This window comes from Triplophysa rosa, linkage group LG5 (assembly GCF_024868665.1).
Source record: "Triplophysa rosa linkage group LG5, Trosa_1v2, whole genome shotgun sequence".
Classification (NCBI taxonomy): domain Eukaryota; kingdom Metazoa; phylum Chordata; class Actinopteri; order Cypriniformes; family Nemacheilidae; genus Triplophysa; species Triplophysa rosa.
In genome coordinates this window covers 568,159-587,659 of record NC_079894.1, presented here as the reverse complement: position 1 = coordinate 587,659, position 19,501 = coordinate 568,159, and the positions used below count along the sequence as shown (strand labels likewise).

The 19,501-nt window shown below is 39.4% G+C and overlaps 2 protein-coding genes across 2 annotated transcripts in view; both read left to right on the top strand.

The window, feature by feature from the left end:
• LOC130554158 (NACHT, LRR and PYD domains-containing protein 3-like) overlaps positions 1 to 19,501 on the top strand; it is an 81,944-nt gene that overhangs the window by 38,515 nt on the left and 23,928 nt on the right. The window lies entirely within an intron of this gene.
• Positions 1 to 19,501, top strand: part of arhgef18a (rho/rac guanine nucleotide exchange factor (GEF) 18a) — a 28,178-nt gene that overhangs the window by 3,289 nt on the left and 5,388 nt on the right. Inside the window, exons 2-15 of the mRNA XM_057333619.1 lie at positions 12,326 to 12,424; positions 12,522 to 12,662; positions 12,790 to 13,040; positions 14,046 to 14,171; positions 14,290 to 14,407; positions 15,456 to 15,710; positions 16,056 to 16,132; positions 16,241 to 16,419; positions 16,680 to 16,741; positions 16,846 to 17,022; positions 17,097 to 17,237; positions 17,347 to 17,450; positions 17,545 to 17,598; positions 17,681 to 17,728. Coding sequence (XP_057189602.1) covers positions 12,326 to 12,424; positions 12,522 to 12,662; positions 12,790 to 13,040; positions 14,046 to 14,171; positions 14,290 to 14,407; positions 15,456 to 15,710; positions 16,056 to 16,132; positions 16,241 to 16,419; positions 16,680 to 16,741; positions 16,846 to 17,022; positions 17,097 to 17,237; positions 17,347 to 17,450; positions 17,545 to 17,598; positions 17,681 to 17,728 — 1,832 coding nt within the window. The remainder of the gene's footprint in view (positions 1 to 12,325; positions 12,425 to 12,521; positions 12,663 to 12,789; positions 13,041 to 14,045; positions 14,172 to 14,289; positions 14,408 to 15,455; positions 15,711 to 16,055; positions 16,133 to 16,240; positions 16,420 to 16,679; positions 16,742 to 16,845; positions 17,023 to 17,096; positions 17,238 to 17,346; positions 17,451 to 17,544; positions 17,599 to 17,680; positions 17,729 to 19,501) is intronic.

Genomic DNA, 19,501 nt, shown 5'->3' with positions numbered 1-19,501 from the left:
TATTTGCCTCTCGTTTGTACGGTGTCTCTGAATTGTTATAAAAGGCCACTCAAAACTCAAGATTTTCTGCGAAAACGCAGAAAATCAAACCCGGTCCGAATTTTTTTATGACGGACGAAAATATAAGAGGCAGTGTGTAAATGTGATTGACACAGCGTGAGGTCGTATTTATTTTTTAACGCGCGGAAATTTCGGACGCAAACAGATGAAAGTGTTCAAGTGAACGTTAATGCGCATATACAACATTAGTTACGGCACTACGATACTACCGTTTAAAAAACAGAGGGAATTTTGAAGCTTTAGCATCGCGATGCTAGCACCGGTACACCGTGCAACCCTACTTCAAACACAGTCATATGCTGCTTAGGGTTTAAATAATGTCATTATCTATTTCTGCTTTTGTCAATATTTTTCACTGGATTTCCTGTATATTATTTTGCATTGTCTGTACAGTTGAGGCCAAAAGTTTTGAGAATGACACAAATATTAATTTTCACTAAGTCTACTGCTTCAGTGATTTTTATATGTTTTTGTCAGATGTTACTATTAGGGATGCACCGAAATGAAAATTCTTGGCCGAAGCCGAATAAAAATGAAACACTTGGCCGATAGCCGAATACTGAACACCGAACATGGTGTTTTGCATTTCTTCTATTTATTTAGGCATTTTTTTCACTATTGCATAAACTGAATGGTCAAAATGTGCTTTTTATAATTTGTCTTGTTTTTCAATAAAATACAATACAACTTAAAATAATATTGAGGAAAACAAAGTCAATTAAAACAAAAAATTGAAATTGAATATAGCCTATATTAGGCCTATAACTGACTGCTAAAAGAATGTAATGTAAGTAGGGCTGTGCCGATAAACGATATCATATCGAATCGCGATAGAATGTATTTCAAAAACGATGATAAGCTATTGGCATTTTGACTCGATATGGATTAATCTCACAGTCTAACAGAACGCAGAAATAAACGCAACAACAGTCAGTCAGCGTGCAGCTTTTATCATGCACGTCAATGTACAAAGTCCATTTCATACTGCACTTGGCAAAGAAAACTCAACATGAGGAGGAAAACATTACAGGAAAGCGGAAACAAAGGTGAAACTAACCTCGAGTTGTCATCACGCGGTTTATCAAGTGTCTTATTTTTTTTTCGCAATCGCCGGTTAAACAAAACAAACTTGAGGCGCAATTGCAAGCGAGTTAACGTTACTTCGAAACTCAAGTACAAACGTTTTTATATCCATCGTTAACATATCTGCTAACATGAGCTGGTGCATATGAAACAAACCAGCGCTGCCCTGTACAGATTAGAAATGTAATGAAGTGAGTTTGTGTGCACATTAAAATATTGAACCTTGTATGTAAGATATGATTAAAGAAATGTACTACAGTTTATGTGAGATGTCTTTAAGGTTCACTGAATACATTGAATGAATCCCACTACTTGAGCAAGACGTAATAGCAGCGTTATGTATCTGCGCAGGTGCTCACTGCTGAGCCAATAGCATTTGAATGTACACAGTAACGGAGCCCTTTCATTGGTTGAATGTACTGAATGTACACTCCCTTTACTTAACGAGTCAATTGAGTCAAAATGAGACTGAATGAACTGGTACATGTTGTTTATGGCCTTATATCCTCTGTGTTGCAACAGTGCATTCATTTAATTGAAATTTAACTGGTTAAAGGTTAACTTTTGTTAGTAAACTGTATTTAAAATAGATTCTTTTAAATACAGTTTTTTAATTAAATATATATCGAAATAAATATCGTTATCGATCAATATAGAAAAAAACTATCGAGTTTACTTTTTTTGCCATATCGCCCAGCCCTAAATGTAAGTTACTCTGTACCCCTACAACAAAACAGTTCATTAAAAAGTGTCATTCAACATTAGGCCTATAAGATAAAAATACGAATAAACTGTTTGATTATTATAGGCTAGATTGCAAAATGATTTTAAGGAAAAAAAAACATCCAATGCAAGCAATTCTGACTGATGCTGACTGACAACCATATCAGTTCACGTCTCTCCTCCAAACTCCACCCACAAAAGTTGACTGTTCTCTCAGAAGGTGCACTCGTGGCCGGGATGCACAGAACATACTTTGACAAGTTGTTTAGTACAGGGAACTGTGTGCACGCGACGACTGTATGATGTCAAAGGATGTCGCGAGCGGCGGGGCTACTGTCAGACAGCCCGCTTCCGTCTGAAGTAAAGTTACCGACCGGTAAAGACGCATTTCATTCGGAAATTTACTCCCGCGAGACAAGTGCATGCTGTGTCTTTCTCTGACACTTTAAAATTCTCCACACACACTTCCAAAATGTTTGCGTTGTTTGCATTAATAAAGCGCACGCGCGTCTCTCTCAAGTCATGTTCATACATGGCCGAACATGCCTTTTTCGCTATTTTCGGCCGAACATTCGGTGCATCCCTATTGTATACTGAAGTATAACAGGGCTCTAGACTGCGACTAAATGGTCGCCGAATTTTGCGACTATTTTTCCTGACAGTGCGATATTTTTTTTTTATTAATGGTCGCACCGGTGCGACTGCCAAACTGATCAATATATAATTTTTGCGTATTATAAATGCGCAGAAATGTTATATTTCGCAAGTGGCGCATTCAATCACTCATTTTTAGTGATGTTACATTCGCAGTCCTTGTTGTTCTTCCCGCAATTTGCAGCACCTGTTGGAATAAGTCCATGATAAAGTTGTCCTACACTCCCCAGAGGAACCTAACTGTGTGCAAGTGCACTGAATTGCGTTATGCTACGCTATCCTTTACTTTCAGACTTGTAAAACTCTCAAAGAAACAGGTCAAACTACATGTTATATGATTATATTGTACATCTTGGAAGGCAATACAGTCCTGTAACGTTAGTGTTGTTAATCACTGAATGAAGCCTTATCTTATATTGGGAAGAGATGCAATGCTAATTGTACCCATAGCAGGTTTAGGTAGTTTAAGACAACAAAGCTAAAACAGCTAACACTATAAATGAACATAAAATTAAATGAGCTGACCGAATTTACCTTCAACTGAGTGGAAAACCATGATTTTGCTTTAGCTGAACAGAGCTGAACGTCCACTTGCTTAAGAAGTACGCGCCGCATGCTTGGCGTGTTGCCTCAGCCAATCAGAGTGGCGTTGACTGGTTTAAATCATAACGGTCGGGTTCCACGCAGCCTACAACCCCGCGAATTTCACGCATATAAAACGAGTATGTTCCACCGCGCCATAGCTATATTTGCTTTCGGCTAACTCAAAAGTTACAATGCGTCATTTTCTAACCTGTTCCATTTTATTGATAATATCTGACACATAAAACACAACGATGTAGAAACAAACTGCGGTCCAGTCACAAAATAAACCAGAAAATTAGAGGAAAAACAGGAAAATTTAAAACATGTACTCAATAAATAAATAATCAAATAACAGATACTGTTTTATCACAAATAACCTATATTCATATTCATTAACCATGTTGATATTTGTCTCAAATAAAAAACATTACATCCATTAATTATGTCAATTTTCTGCACGTGTCTTAGACGTCCAAAAAAGTTACCTAGTCCGACGTTCAAATGTTGAACTACATTGTGACATCCAAATAGGGTCATGGTTAGACGTCCAAATAGCAGACCTTGTTAACATTGGTTTTGGACCGACGGACGCAATATAGACATGATCTGCACGGCCATCAGACGTCTAATGTTTAGTGGGAAAATGTCATGTTTTCGAGCCACGGCCGAAAAAAAAATCCGTAAAAATAGGGCACAATATAGGCCTACTGTATTAATATGAAGGAATTTTCTGTATTCATTTTTACAGTTGTTTAACCTGTATTTTACATTTTTCACTGCATTTTAGCATTAACGGAAATGTCCATAAAATAAAGGAAAATGTACTGGTAATTTTCTGCCAGTACTTTATCCGTTTTTTACGAGATTTCTTTTTTACAGTGTAGCCAAAATCAAGACAGCGATTTCTCTTCAGAGTTGCACTTACGGATCCAGAATATTTAATACATGTTTGACTGGCAACAAATCCAGCCTGAATACATTTCAGATGTAGTAGTTTATATCCACGAAGCTTCCCATAACGGTCTAGTTCATCAACAAGGAATAATGCCACTAATGGGTCCGCTCAGCTCCCACAGTGACGACCGGACCATATTCGTTGCCACGACGTACCAAATAACGTTCCAGCGATTTAACTTTGTGATTCCCATATTCGTCGGGATGATGTAACATTGGACATTGCTGGGACTTGATGATTTCCTCCTGAAGACGTAAATTGAACGGACCATATTCGTCGCAGCAACCAACAACCAAACTGTTAAAATAGTTTTTATAATTGTATTTAAACACATCGTCCCTCGCATGGAGGATTAAATTAATTTGTGATTTAATCTGTGCATTAAAGATTTATGTATGCATGTGAAGCTAATGCAGGAAACATGTGTTTAAACTTTAAGATCTAAACTATTGTATAAAGCTCTCTAACAATACTGCAAAGCATACAAAACGTTATACATCACGCTAAATACTATTAATTTGTGAGTCGCTATTGATAGAATCCAAACGTGTATCAATGCAGCTTTCATGAAGAATAATCACTAAAAGCCTTCCGGTCTCGCGGGTTGTTTGAGATGCGCGCGCCCAGAGAGTCAGAGCACAAAATACTAAACAGAGTTTTCTTTCACGACTTCTTACTCTGAAACGGACATATAAACACAAAACAACGTCAAAATCCCCATATTAACAAGAAACCTTGTAAAGGTATTCAGTTTCATGACCAAACAGTTGGGAAACAAAACACGGGTTGGTCTTGTTTTGTGGTCGATGTCGGACAACAGAGGAATAAAGTTAATTATGCCATTACTACTTTTCCCTGGTTGTTCCTCTGTTGTCTGTTGTTGATCACGGAATGGGACCGGGTTGGACCTGCACGGTTTCGGCGGGTGGGGCTTCCTGGGTCGCGGCTCGTGGGCTCTCCCTGTTCTTCGTGGACGTTGCTCGGTGGCTTTGGTCGGGGTCACTGAGTGCAGCTATGACACGTCAGAGGAGATCTGGCCCTCCCGGCTGAGCCTGGTTTCTCCCGAGGTTTTTTTTTCTCCATTATTCATCATTGGAGTTTGGGTTCCACGCCACAGCAGAGCAGTGCAGTGTTGGCTTGCTCACCGGGAGACTGCATTTATTTATTTATTTATTCATTTATTTATTAGATATTATTTATTATAATGATCTTGCTTGGTCTATAAACACCATGCACTGTGCTGTGTTTTACCTTTCTGTGTTTTTCTTATTTGCTCCTGTAAAGCTGCTTTGGAACAATGCACATTGTGAAAAGCTCTATATAAATAAAATTGAATTGAATTGAATTGAAGTGTTCCAGTGTATTGCGCGAGCTCTTAAAGGGGCAGCAGCATAATAAAGATCTCTGTTTATAATGTTCATCAAACAACAACGGACTGGCCCAAAAACACTCACTGATATTAAAGGAATTGTGTTCTCTTATAAGAATTGTTCACAACAAATAAAGGAAGAAAGTAGCTTTAAGAAAGATGTGCTTTAATTATGGTAAAGTGTTGAAAAAGAGTTTACATATACAATAAAAATAATTCAATCATAAACAATGATTTGTATTAATTTCTAATTGATTTATGAATGTATTAAACACATTTTAATGAAGTTTTAGTGATTATTTTTTCTTATCTCACCCCACGACTCGGGTGCTATCAAATTTAGGGCTGGTGCCACCAACTGAATAACTTGGTAGCACCAGTGCCACCTCTCTCAAGTGTTAGTCTAGAGCCCTGTATAATTACAAGCATTTCATAAGTGTCAAAGGCTTTTATTGGCAATTACATTAAGTTTACGCAAAGACTCAATATTTGCAGTGTTGACCTTTGTTAGAACCTTGATAAAGTCTTTGCATCTGTGAATGTTTTTTTTTTTTTGTATGTATCTTGATCTCTGTTCGTGTGTGTAGAGTGTTTGTGTTCCAGATGGGTGTGGCCTCTGTTAAACAGCTGGAGATGGTGATTGGTCCTACTATGTACAGGCCAGCATATAAGGACGGCCCCAAACGCTTACCAAGGGCCTTTGAGCCTGGCTGACTCTTGTTACCTTTGTGTTTCGCTAGCGGTCTGGTAGCCTAATTTCTGCTGTTGTTGATATCTTCAACATCGTTAATTGTGAGTGTTGTACCAGAGAGTTATATTCTGAGACATGAATCTGTGGAGTGTTTATTATTGTACTTTAAATCTTGAATCTCCTGTTATCTGAATGTTGTCTGCTTTTACTACGATTTGGATGCTAATTCTGTTTTATGTACACTCTGAAACTTTGTAAATAACTGTAAATATTCTTGTATATACTAAATTGCCAAATTAAGGGACGTAGGGGGTTAGACGCCATTTTGTTTATATACTGTACATCTTTTTTGTCACTTTGTTTATAGTTGAGGGAGGTAGGTAAGTTGATTGGTATTTTGTTTTCTTCATTTAGGTTTGAGCTTATTTAGTTTTCAAACAAAGGGATTGTTTTGTTTATTGTTTTGGCCTTGTCTGCCACTGAAGAGATTCCCTTTGAAAATAAAATAAAATTGTTTATTTGGCAACTTTTTGGTGTGAAAATATTCCTTTTTCTGTTACGGCTTACCCCTAGAGGTCGTAACACATTTATTTTTCAAGACCTCTGCAATTCGCCCAGGCATGCTGTCAATCAAACTCTGGGCCACACAGGCGCGCCACGCGCACAAACCAGTGACTTCTTTCATCAGGTAAAGCGCGTAGATAAACCATAAAGCTTTTTTGCAGTAGAAAAATGTTGCAGGTGTCCTGAAATTTCATCCTACCCGTCAGATTATCCTACCAGGCATGCGCACACCAATGTTACGTCATTTTTTTGCGCTATAAAATCATCCTACCTGTTTATTTTATGATGGTAGGATAATCTGACAGGGTATTTACGCTGTAAATTTATTTTGTGTTTATTTTATGATGGTAGGACTAACTGACAGGGTATTTTGCATTGTAAAATCATCCTACCCTTTTATTTTGTCGATGTGGTTTAGATTATATTAAGTTTTGCCCTGCGGTAGGAAAATCTGACAGGGTAGGACCATTCGAACACCGGTACAGCCGGTAGAGCGTGAGGTTTTGCTTTGCCGACGCAGCTCGTCTTTCTCTTGGTCTGTCTGTGCAGCGACCGACAGAAAACAGCAGAACTTCAACTGACCGAACAAAACAGCGTTTCCAAAATTCTGTCACTGTTACGCACTGCCTGGGCATATGAACATTAACGTTCACGCTAAAGCCTACATCGCATGATAATGTTATAACGTTTGTTATAATGTTTACCATTATTATCGATACCGAATACCGGTGTATATTTTTTTATGATATGAATTTTTAATATACCGCATTACCGGTGTATGTCGCTTAAACAACGTGCGGAACGCGGCGCAGCGCGACACTGTTTCAGTGGAGTCCCTTTTCACTGTTGCACTGTGACCGGCCATTCACACAGAATGCGTCTTTGTATGCCGCGGCACAACTTTATCATAATTTTTCTATATAAACATGCGCTAAACGGAGGCGTTTGGATGTTTGCGTGCGTCTCGCGCATGTGCGGTAACGTTACATATTTCTTTCCCGTCGCAAAGGGAGCGCGCACCTCGCGGCTGAACAGCAGCACAAGTTAAACAATTGCAAGTTCGCATTACGTTATGTTAAATATACTCACGAACAAACATTTTCAAAAAACGATTGTGTTCCCCTCATATCTGCTCAATATAAGCATGTAATATGATGTGTTTTTAGTTTGAACTGTTTCTCTATATGCTTTGATAATAAATAAGGGTCAGTAAGGAGGATTGGCAGCGTGATGCGATCGCTTTCCTCTCACATATCTAATTTACGCCTTTGTTTTATGATTAAAACATATGATTTCAGGAAATCATGAAGCCATTGTGACTATGTAAAACACAACAGACATCACATGCATGTTTAATGGTATAATTGTTACTATTTTGTTTTCAACTATACATTTTTTGCTAACTCTTGAAGTTGGGAGCACCAGTGCTTCCAAGGAAATTTTATTTTATTTATTTGCTTAAATATTGTGTATGCAAGTTAACTTCGCATGCTATTCAGTTGTTAAAGAAGTCTAAACATTGCAGTTATTATAGGGTATACTGTCACCATGACAGTATAAACAGGCGTTTTAAGTCAATCCACAGCACTATTTCCTCTCAAATCAGTAAAAAAAGGTGGTAAAAAACGGTATAAATCTGGAAAACATAAGTATATACATTTTTGGTCATAGTCATACCGCCCAGCACTATCGTCTGGTATCTGTCTGTTGTAATCGACATCGGGATATTTGCGAGACATTGGCGATATACGATAACATCGTCACATGCCCAGCCCTAGTGCCAATTAGCATGTTTGTGACGTCATCGCGACGTACATGCGTTCTTTGAACTTACTGTATTTTAATACCCAATAAAGCCGAAGTCGTTTACATATTTAATGTTTCTGTTGTCAGACATAAAATACTAATTACAGACAAATGTTCATGTCCAGTCAGTAACAATGACAGGTGCTTGTACACGCTGTTTTGTAATCATTCATTTATTCACTTAGGTCATGAAAGGAGAAGACGCAGAGACTTTTTTGCACTCACTTGAAAGTTAAGGTTTATCCAAAATGACGCTAGTCCCCACCGCTCTGTGAAGGGAAAAAGTCTGTAAACACCGCACCACTGGTTTTTGCGCGCCTATGTGTGTATGAGAGCACGCGACTAGAGGCAGATGAATGACGGATGTACGCTTTGCGGAATCAGATCCAGAAACAACACCACAAACAACGTTAGAGATCGCTGTGTTATTATAAAAAAGTGCAAAAAGATTTTCAGTTCGTTTTGAAACTATGGCGAAACAAATTAGACGGTGGTGGGCCGTCATAGTCGTCTTGATTATACACGCCCCTGGCTCATATGGCTCGGCTCCGCTGATCCCGCGTGGGTTTCCTGAATGGACGAGGGGTTTATGAGTAATGAATACGTGTCCCTACGATCACGTTCTGATGAAAGGAAATGATTGGATGCTACAAACTCGACAAAAAGGGGAATTACAAACTGCCCTCATTGTAATCTGTCAAAATGACGGACGGCCTTCAGATTTTTCCATCACTGGTATTAAAAATCCGTCAATGACGGAGAATTTTCGGTTAACGCGACCTCTGGTTTTGGTCCCCGAGCCACTTAGTTATTACTTTTGCCTTATGGCAAGGTGCTCCATCATGCTGGAAAAGGCATTGTTCATCAGCAAACTGTTCTTGGATGGTTGGGAGAAGTTGCTCTCTGAGGATGTTTTTGTACCATTCTTTGTTCATGGCTGTGTTCTAGGGCAAGCCCACTCCCTTGGCTGAGAAGCAACCCCACACATGAATGGTCTCAAGATGCTTTACTGTTGGCATGACACAGGACTGATCGTAGCGCTCACCTTTTCTTCTCTGGACAATCTTTTTTCCGGATGCCCCAAACAATGGGAAAGGGGATTCATCAGGGAAATGACTTTACCCCAGTCCTCAGCAGTCCAATCCCTGTACCTTTTGCAGAATATCAGTCTGTCCCTGATGTTTTTCCTAGAAAGAAGTGGCTTCTTTGCTGCCCTTCTTGACACCAGGCCATCCTTTTTTTGGACTAAGTTCATTTTCATGGCAAAGAGGGACTTCACAATAAAATTCAATTAATCTGATCACTCTTCATAACATTCTGGAGTATATGCAATTCGCCATCATAAAAACTGAGGCAGCAGACTTAATATTTGTGAAATGACTGTATATACTGTATCTAGTTATATCAATGCAGGACTATGTAAGTACATTTCAATGATTTTGTCAATAGTTTGCTTCACCAGTGGAAAAGTAAACCACTGCCCTCACTAAAGATGATGCTTATTTTCTGTCACGAGTCAGTCTGCTCATTAACCTCGTCTGACAAGAGTTTAGGAATCTGACAAATTTAAACCAGTTTGCTTGAGAAAAGACAATTTGTTTCGTTTTTCTCGTGGAGACCTAGAGCACACTGTAAAAAAATATTCTGTGTCGTAGTAGATTTCATGAAATTAATTGGGTAAATTGTACTTAATACAATTGTGTAATTGTTTTTTTAACCACAATTTAAGTTAAAATTATAGGAAAAAATCTCTTTTGAATTTCAATTCTAAATGCACAAATTATTGAGTGAATTCAACTTAATTTTATCATGTTGAACCCACTTAAACTTGTATAAAGGATCTTTACTTAGTTATTTTGTGGTGGGACACATGAATTCCTTAATTTCATGAACTGAGCAGTGAATTTAGAGTTCCCAGCATGCTTTGCATGCGACAGCATTAGGAGAGTCATTTTTATGAACAAGTGCTATTTTATGTGCTTTACAATAAAATGAAAGACTTGATCGTGTTAATTGTTCAGTTGTCTTTAAGATTTGGAAGAGATACTGTTTGTATTTTTGAGTTTCGTGGTTACCATCGTTCAGAAGAGTGGTGCTTGTGCTGTGTTTTGATGCTAATGCCAGTACTGTGAGACAACTCTCAGCTTACTTGTACATCATATATGTTGTAAACAATAATAAATGTTACTCTGAAGTCATTATTAAATTATCGATAGTAGAGGTATCACTATTGAAAAAAAAAATATTGCAATACTTACATGTATCGATATTTTTGCACAGCCCTGGTGAGTTTAACAACTGACATTTGGAGGTATCCCCTATGTTCATGCTCCGTTTTTAAGTTTAATTACTATAAAAATATAACAAAAACATAAAAATATAACAAAGGCAACTTTCAGTTTCAGTTATATCAAGCTTGAAGTATCGGGATGAGTATCGGCTTATCACGATGACAAGAGATCAGTACTCGGTATCGTCTGCAAAGATCGTGATCAGAGCATCCCTACTGGAGACAAACCAAAACAGATCGCTGTGCATGCACCAGAGTGATTCAAACACAGATAACGAACCTTTACCTGCATAGCTACAGTACACAAGGGTCATTAAAACTTACTGTAAACAAACATTTTGTTTCACTTCAGAATACTTGTATGAACCCCTAAGAGTCATTTGGATTTCTTCACTGATGAACTCAAAAAGTGCTTCAAAAGGTTATTTGTTGCCATAGAATAACTTGGTTTCATAAAGAACCTTAACATCTGAAGAACCTTTCTGTTTCACAAAAGGTTCTTTGTGGCGAAAGAAGGTTCTTCAGATTATAAAAAAGTTAGAAAGAGATGGTTCTTTGAAGAACGTTTGACTGAATGGTTCTTTGTGGAACTAAAAGGGTTCTTCCATGGCATCGCTGTGAAGAACCTTTTAAGCACCTTTATTTTTAATTGTTAATTTGCCATGTTGAGCCCTATATAAAATTGTTATTTAGGATGGCATGAGAGTGTGACAGTGTGTAAATTATTTTAAATGAATTTTCACGTTTGGGTAAACTGTGTTACTATTACACTCTTAAAAATAAAGGTGCTTAAAAGGTTCTTGACAGCGATGCCATAGAAGATCCAATTTTTGGTTCCACAAAGAACCATTAAGCCAAAGGTTCTCTGAAGAACCATCTATAATCTGAAGAACCTTTTTTCGCCACAAAGAACCTTTTGTGAAACAGAAATGTTCTTCAGATGTTAAAGGTTCTCTATGGAACTTCTACGGCATCGAAGAACGTTTTGAAGCAACTTTTTTAAGAGTGTACTCAACGGCTTAGGAATGGGTAAACACTGCCGCTGTAGCTAACTATCTGTTCTCATGCTCGCGTCTGACAGAGACATGTATTCATCCTCATGTGGCTGCAGTGTGACATATCAGACATGACCTTCTCACAGCACAGATAAACCTCAGCCTTTCACCTTCTCTGCTTATCACTACGGCAACAGGTCAGTGCTCTGGTATTCTGGGTGGGAGCTGTGAAAGTTAAGAATTTGACTTTCTATGATAAAATACTTTCTACTCCTGTGTATGATTAAGTATCCCGACCTGCCACATAGTGACATGAACTCAACCTGGTGAGAGTTTGGGGCGGGTCTTTTCACCAACTCAATACAGTGAAATTGTTAGAGAAACCTGTTTAAAAACAACATTTTTCTTGGTCATATATGCTGTAGAAACAATAATTCAGCCCTCAGGGATTTCTTTAAGAGGAAGCTAAGTGTCACTCCATCATCACTCTGTTTGGCTAATGATTAAGAATCCAAAAATGTGTCTTGACAGTTTTGCGGTTGTGTTTCAGAACTAAAGATGGATGAAACGGATGGTGTCCGTACCAAACCAGTGCTAGAGGACTCTAACTTCCTGCCCACATATACAGCCGATGGCATTAACATTGACGGTACATGAACCTCACTTGGCCATGCGACTACTGTATCATCAGAGGTCTTATTTAGTTGATGTTAGATGTGATGTATATTTACTGCTTCTCAACACAGATGGACGCTATAATGCCCTGCGTGAAGATCTGGAGGCAGATGCACGAGATTTTGAAGCTCCCACCTGGAGTTTGACTGTTGACCAGCAGTATTTAACAACCTTTTCCAAAGATGTTTCTAAAAGACAAGACGTAATTCACGGTAGGCGGTGTGGTTTTATTTTCATGATAGTTTTTATCGAAGTGAAATTGGACGTGTCTACAAAAGATTGCATCCATGAGTTTGATAATAGGGCCTCTACTAAACAAACATATGATGGTCATGACAGAACTAATCCAGACCGAGATAAATCACGTGCGGACGTTAAAGCTGGTTTTGGGCGTGTACGTACGGGAGGTGCGCGAGACCCTGCAGCTGGATGAGACTCGGCTGGAAAGACTCTTCCCACAGGTGGAAAACCTGCTACAGATTCACCAGTTCTTCCTCAACCGCCTTAAACAACGACGCATCCAATCCATGGAAGCAGGCAGCAGTCAGAATTACTGCATCCACAGAATCGGAGACATCCTCATTGAACAGGTGTGTGGTTTCATTCACAAAATACTTCACTTGGCTTTCGTTATGTGAACGTTCACCTTCAGCCCTACATGTGTTTCATGTTTTTCTACTGCTTACTGTATCTGTGTCCCATGGATGTGATTTTGTTTCTGTATAACTGTCCGTTATATTTAATGTGCTTTAATTGACCTTTGAAACCACATTCTTGTGAGCTGAGCTATGCAGCAGGTGCTCGCTCTTAAAGATGGATTGTGTTTCACTGTTCAAGTGCTTTAGCTATGAAGCAGGTGTGTTTAAATGTGTGCTGTTCATTCTTTGGTCATTATTGTATTGGTCTTTTTGACAGAAGTAAAATATTTCGATTTATATGCGCTTTACACTTCTTAAGGGCTTTTCACACTGCGCTTAACTCCGGGTTATCTTCATTCTAAACCCCACTTTTAACCCCGGGTTATCTTCATTCTAAACCCCACTTTTAACCCCGGGTTATCTTCATTCTAAACCCCACTTTTAACCCCGGGTTATCTTCATTCTAAACCCCGGGTTATCTTCATTCTAAACCCCACTTTTAACCCCGGGTAATCGAATGTTTCACACTTGTAATTCCGCATTTTACCCTTAAAACAGCCAAAAAGGATTTGCGAGGCATAATTTTTTCCCCGGATTCTGAACAACGAGGTATTCAGTTGTTTAAAGTGAGCACACACTATTTTAATTCAGTCAGTTTGATGCTGCAGTATTTATCCAATCATGACTGTTGACACTGCAAATATGCAAATAAGAATGTTAACCCAGGGTTTAGTGATGTACAGTGTGAAACATCAGGTTATACATACCCAGGGTTATCTCTTAACCCCTGGTAAATTATTAGAAGTGTGAAACAGATAACCCAGGATTCTTTTTACCTGGTGTTTAGAATAACCCGGGGTTAACCATTTCAAGTGTGAAAAGTAAACTTTTGCTAGTGTTATTGAATGGTTTTCACGTTTAGCAGCTTCTGATCTCTGTGTGTGTGTGTTTGTGTAGTTCTCAGGTGAATTGAGAGAGCAGTTGCGATACTGTTATGGCGTATTCTGCAGTCATCACACTGATGCAGTCAACTGTTATAAAGAGCTCATGCAAAACAGCAAGAAGTTCCATAGTTATATCAGTGTAAGAATCAACTCAGCCTTTTTGATGTCCCTTGTTGAAACATGCTGGAGCCAGAATTGCATTTGATACATAAACAAGTCATTAAAATGTCTCAGTAGTGCATTCTTTCTGTTCTCAGAAATTAAGGCAGCTGTCCATCATACGACGACTAGGAATACCAGAGAGTATTCTTCTTATAACCCAACGCATCACCAAGTATCCTGTGCTTGTTGAACGTGTCATTAAATACACCGAAGGTATGTTTTCCTTCTTTTTAGGGGTCAAGCACGAACTGGCGTAGACACCTATTGCTTCCGTTAGTGTTCCTATTATTATTATTATTCTGCTTCTTCTGCCATGGAAGTCTATGGCAGCCCATAGAACCATACATGGGAAAGTTGTGAATTGTGTGCACACACATAGAGGGCAGTCTGACCTGTTACCATGGGAAATATGGAGTCTCTAATCCAAACTCCATAGTGCCACCAACAGTCCAAACTTCCATCGCTACGAATCGCTACGGCATGGTTCATCAAGGTCAAGTTCTGAGAGCTCTTGTAAAGTTATAGGCCAGCCTCCCCTAGTGGTCAAGAGATATAAAGAAATTTATTTAAATGCTTATCCTTTTATTATTGTTTAAAACCTTACTCCCTGTTAGCCATATTGAAGTATATGCAAAATAAGCTTTTTCAAACTCCTACAAAATTTGTTTGATTTGCACGGAATTTGGTATGTAGCATCTGAAGATAGTACTGACAAAAAGTTATTAAAAGATTTTAGATTGATCAAATGGTTCTCATATACAGCAACAAGTAATTCTAAGGTGAGCTTGCCAAAGGGTCATGTGGCTGTATCTTCGGGACACTTTTGTGTATTGACACAAAATTGGGTATGCATCGTCACTGGCACAACTTGTCTGCCTCAATTTGGTGACACCTAGTGGTCAAAGGTTATAGGCAATTTTCTTTGTTCTATCTAACTTTACCTGTGTTTTTAAACTTGGTTTTCAAAGTGATCGTCTGACATGTCCAAAATATTTCCCTCTTGGCCATGGTTGGACTTGACCCCATAATTGCTGCTTGCAGCTATATTTTACTTCATATTTCTGAGGCAGTTTTAATTGGAGTTCTAAAGAACTTTTTGTATAATATCTTGTCTTTCTATTTCTCTTTGCTAAATTTAGTTGATTTGGCTCTAAATGTAACATATAGTTTGTATAGTTTGTGTGTATGGTAAATGCCTATAAACACACTAAATATGTAGATGCATGTCCACAAATGACCTGTAATATTACTAATATTTCAGTTGACTCCGAGGAGCACAGGGACCTGGTCCGCGGTCTGGAGCTCCTGAAAGAAACCATAGCTCAAGTAAATACACACGTGGATGAGTTTGAGAAAGCATTGAGACTGAGGGACCTGAGCAGTAGGCTGGAGCCCAAGTCCCTGGTGAAGATGGCCCAGGGCCGAGTGTTTCGCAGAGAGGACATGTTACAGAGCCACAGGAAGCTGCTTTACGAGGGAGTACTCACCTGGAGATCAACATCTAACAAAAGCAAAGGTCATCATTGTGCCACTGGCATCTGTTTGGATTCTTTTCTTGCTTCTCAAATAGACCTCTTCACAAGATGTAAACACTGGTCCAGAAGCCCCTTTGGTTTCATTTTTTTCACAGTACATATAATTCAATCTTAAAGGTATTAATCAACAATTAAATTTAGTTAATAATATTCTGTTGGTTGTATTTTGTTTAAATGTTTGTATAATGTAAAAGAAAACTGATTCAGGAAGTTCTTCTAGACTTCTAGAAAGTAACCAGGGGTCAGTTTTTTTGAAGGGCTGTGTCTTTTATTGACTATTGATATATTGACTATATTGATATTTACATTTGTTCATATTATCTCAGACGTTCTTGTCCTGCTGTTATCTGATGTTTTGCTGCTGTTACTGGAGAAAGATCAGCGACTTTCATTTCCCTCTCTTGTGAGTTTGGACAAAAGACTGTTTGATGTGTGTAATTATACACACTTGTTGTTATCATACCTGTCGCTGTATCATTCACATTCAGCTGTCTAACATGTGCTTCTGTAGGACAAGCAGCCTGCGGTCATCTCGCTTCGGAAGCTCATCGTCCGTGAGGCGGCTCACAACGAAAAGACTCTGTTACTGATCACAGCCTCCTCCGACACTCCAGAGATGTACGAGTTTCGCACTTCCTCTAGAGAGGTGCGCAAGGCTTGGGCAGACCAAATCTGGAAAGCTGTGGAGTGGTGCGTTTCATAGTCACATCTACAGTGGCATTTAATACTAAATCCTTTAAAATCTAATATTTAAAGTTGCACTTGAGAGGTCAAATGAAATGGCAAAAGATTGAAAGACGTCAGCTTTCTGATGGCATACTATACAGATATAGGAGGAAAAATGTACACACATTGCCCTCAAGTTTTGTCAAAATGGATCAGATTAAAATGTGTATTATGTATCAGGCTGTTTTTGTGAAGTTTCATGCAGATTTCATCTTGTGTTTCAGCTGTCCAGAAGAAGAGGAGGAGGAACCAGAAGAACTCTCTGAGAGAATCAGGGACTTTGCACGTATGACAACTTTTCTGTCACAATCTATGAATCTATAATCCTCATTAGCTAAGAGCTGGTGTCATATTTGTGTGTGTTTACTTTTAATTGTGTTTTCCGAGCAGAGGATCTGTACATGAGGGATGCTGTTATAGAGCACTGCCTCAAAGAGAAGCACCGGTTGTTTGTCAGCATCGTGACGGGTTTTGAAGAGCACTCATCATCTGAGGGCCGTCTGCTGTGTGGTAATGCAGTGGAGCCCCAGCAGGGGGAGCAACTCCTCTCTGGAGCCCTGAAGGATGGTGAGACTCCTTTTGTAGAAAAGAAAATTCATATGCTAATCAAAATGCTAAATATTAAAATTATTTTCCTTCAGTGGGGCTTTTACAGCAGTTGCTGTTAGAACGTGAGATGGACCGATGTTCATCCACTAGAGAGGGAGTGGATCTGATGCCACTGCCCAAGAGACCCGCTAGCTTTACAGGTTTTGATGGTGATGCCTACATGCCACAAGAAAGTAAGAGCAAATCTGCAGTTTCCTGCGCTATACTGTTTTATTTCATACTTTATAAGTGGTGTTGTAATATATAAAATCTTACCCTTGTTGACTGGTGGACTGTTTGCAGATGGTGCTGGGAGTTTAGAGAAGAGAATAAGAGACAGAAACCAGCGAGGTAACTCAGATCCTCAGCTCAGAGAGCTTTATCCTGGAGAGAGTCTGGAGCTGTCGGTGAGCACATCACGCTCATCACTGTCATACAGATTTAGTTGTTCTTATTTGTGGTTGTGCTGGTGTAAGCCCAGTTCTTGTCTTTACACATTAGGCGGATGAGGAGATGAATCTACAGAGCAGGACAGTCAGTTTTCCTAAAGCAGAGGTGAGAGATACTGTATGTTCATGAATGTTTTACTTGGATCTTTTTAGATTAGTTTTGACATGATTTGTTTGTATCTCTGCAGCTTTATGAAACTGTAACTAGTCTATCACAGAAGCTTTGCAGCCTACAGGTAAAGCTAAATATGTTTTTTCTTTTTACATTTTTTTGATGATAAAAATCTTTTTCACCTTTATCCACTTTGTTCACATACTCTGTTCATTTTAATCGATTTTCAATTTTGGCTTCCAACAACTATTCAAACAAAACAATTTTCCGTCACAGTAAAAAAATTATTGTGTCTTATTCTATCTCTGAAGGATTGTCTTATTTCTTCTTGTTATAAATCCACAGAGCACCCCTTTACAGCGGCTTTCCTTTACTAACATCCCACGTTGGATCAGTTTTCTTTTGTTTTTGTTTTTCCGTTGAATTCACTGTTGATTTTCTTATTCAAATAATAACATGTTGTTTTCAAAGTCAATGCATAGTCATGTTTTGCTCGCAACGTCACACGTTTTGTGAAAGTCGATTAAAACTTTTGATAGTTTTGGAGCTTTGGTGTGCCGACTTTGTATATATTTTTCATGTGATTTGTTTTTGTCGAGCACCCATTTCAAGTTGATGTGCGTGCGTTTGCTGTGCTTTGCTGCTTGGGCACCTAACCCAGCTCTCTGGGAAGAGATTTGCGTTATTGCAGATCTCAACCTGAGATCTTCCAGGAGTATTGGCCTGGCAGTGGTGGGGGAGCGAGGTCTCTGGCTGGGACTGTCAGGGCTCTTGGACAGAGAGATAGTGGACTTCTTGGACACTCTGGTTGTCATGATTCTGCCTCATCTTGTCATGTCCTTCTTGATCTTGTGGCAGAATCACGGCAGGATCCCTTGTTTTATGTGGAGAGAGGCGTTTTGGCCGTGTAGGCCTTCCATATCCTCCCTATCCTCCCTCTCAGGTGTTGCGTCTTTACGCCCCGCCCTCTCGTTCCCTTGTTAGCTTCCCCTTAGTGTTTTATCCCTGTCACCTGCCGTCACCCTCCCTGTGTTATCATCCCTCGTTTGTATTCCCCTATTTAAAGCCTCTGTTTTTCCTGTCCCGTGTTGGTTCATTGTTTCTCGGTTGTTGTTCTATGTTCCTTGTTCCTAGTACAGTGTTCCTCGTCCTCATCCATGTCTCCATAGTTTCTCGTGTTCTGCCTTGCCTCGCCCTGGGTGTCCTGTTAAAGTGAGTTTTGTCTGTTTGTTTATGATTAGTTCTCGTTTTGCCCCCCTTGAGGGAAGTTTTTGTTTTCCCCTTTTGTAAGGAGTCTTTTTGTTCATAGTGTTTGTTTCCCCCATTGTGGGTTTTTATTTTATCATTTAATAAATACCTTTTTGTTATCCCCTTCCTTGTTGCCTGCGCCTGGGTTCTCTGTCCCCGCCATTTCATGACACTGATTGAGCCCAAAGCACTTTTCGGGGCATCAGTTAGTGCTATGTGACAGCGGTGTGACTTGAGAAAACAAGAGGGCGTGGCTTTCCAAACCTGCCTCCCTTGCAAGTCCACCGCTAAGCCACCAATATCTGCACATCTGAGTTTTGAAAACCCCCAAGAAATGCTCAAACAGTGGTCAGGCGTCCCAGACCTGCTTAGCCTCAACAGACTGAGCCACAGCTGAAACCAGCTCAGCCAGAAGGAAAGCTGTCTTCTGCTGCAACTAGACAATGGCCGGCAAACCCTCAGGGAGGCAAGAAGCAGTGTGCTACCTGACCCGTCCTTCTGCTCAGGACGAGAGGTCGAGCATCAGCACTCCCAGAGTATCTGGTGTTATCCTCCATAAGTCATTTTCTCCCCCTTCTGCCAAAGAGGGTGTTGTAAAGTTCTCTCTAGGGGTGTACATGCGCGGTACACCCCTAGGTTTTATCCCCAA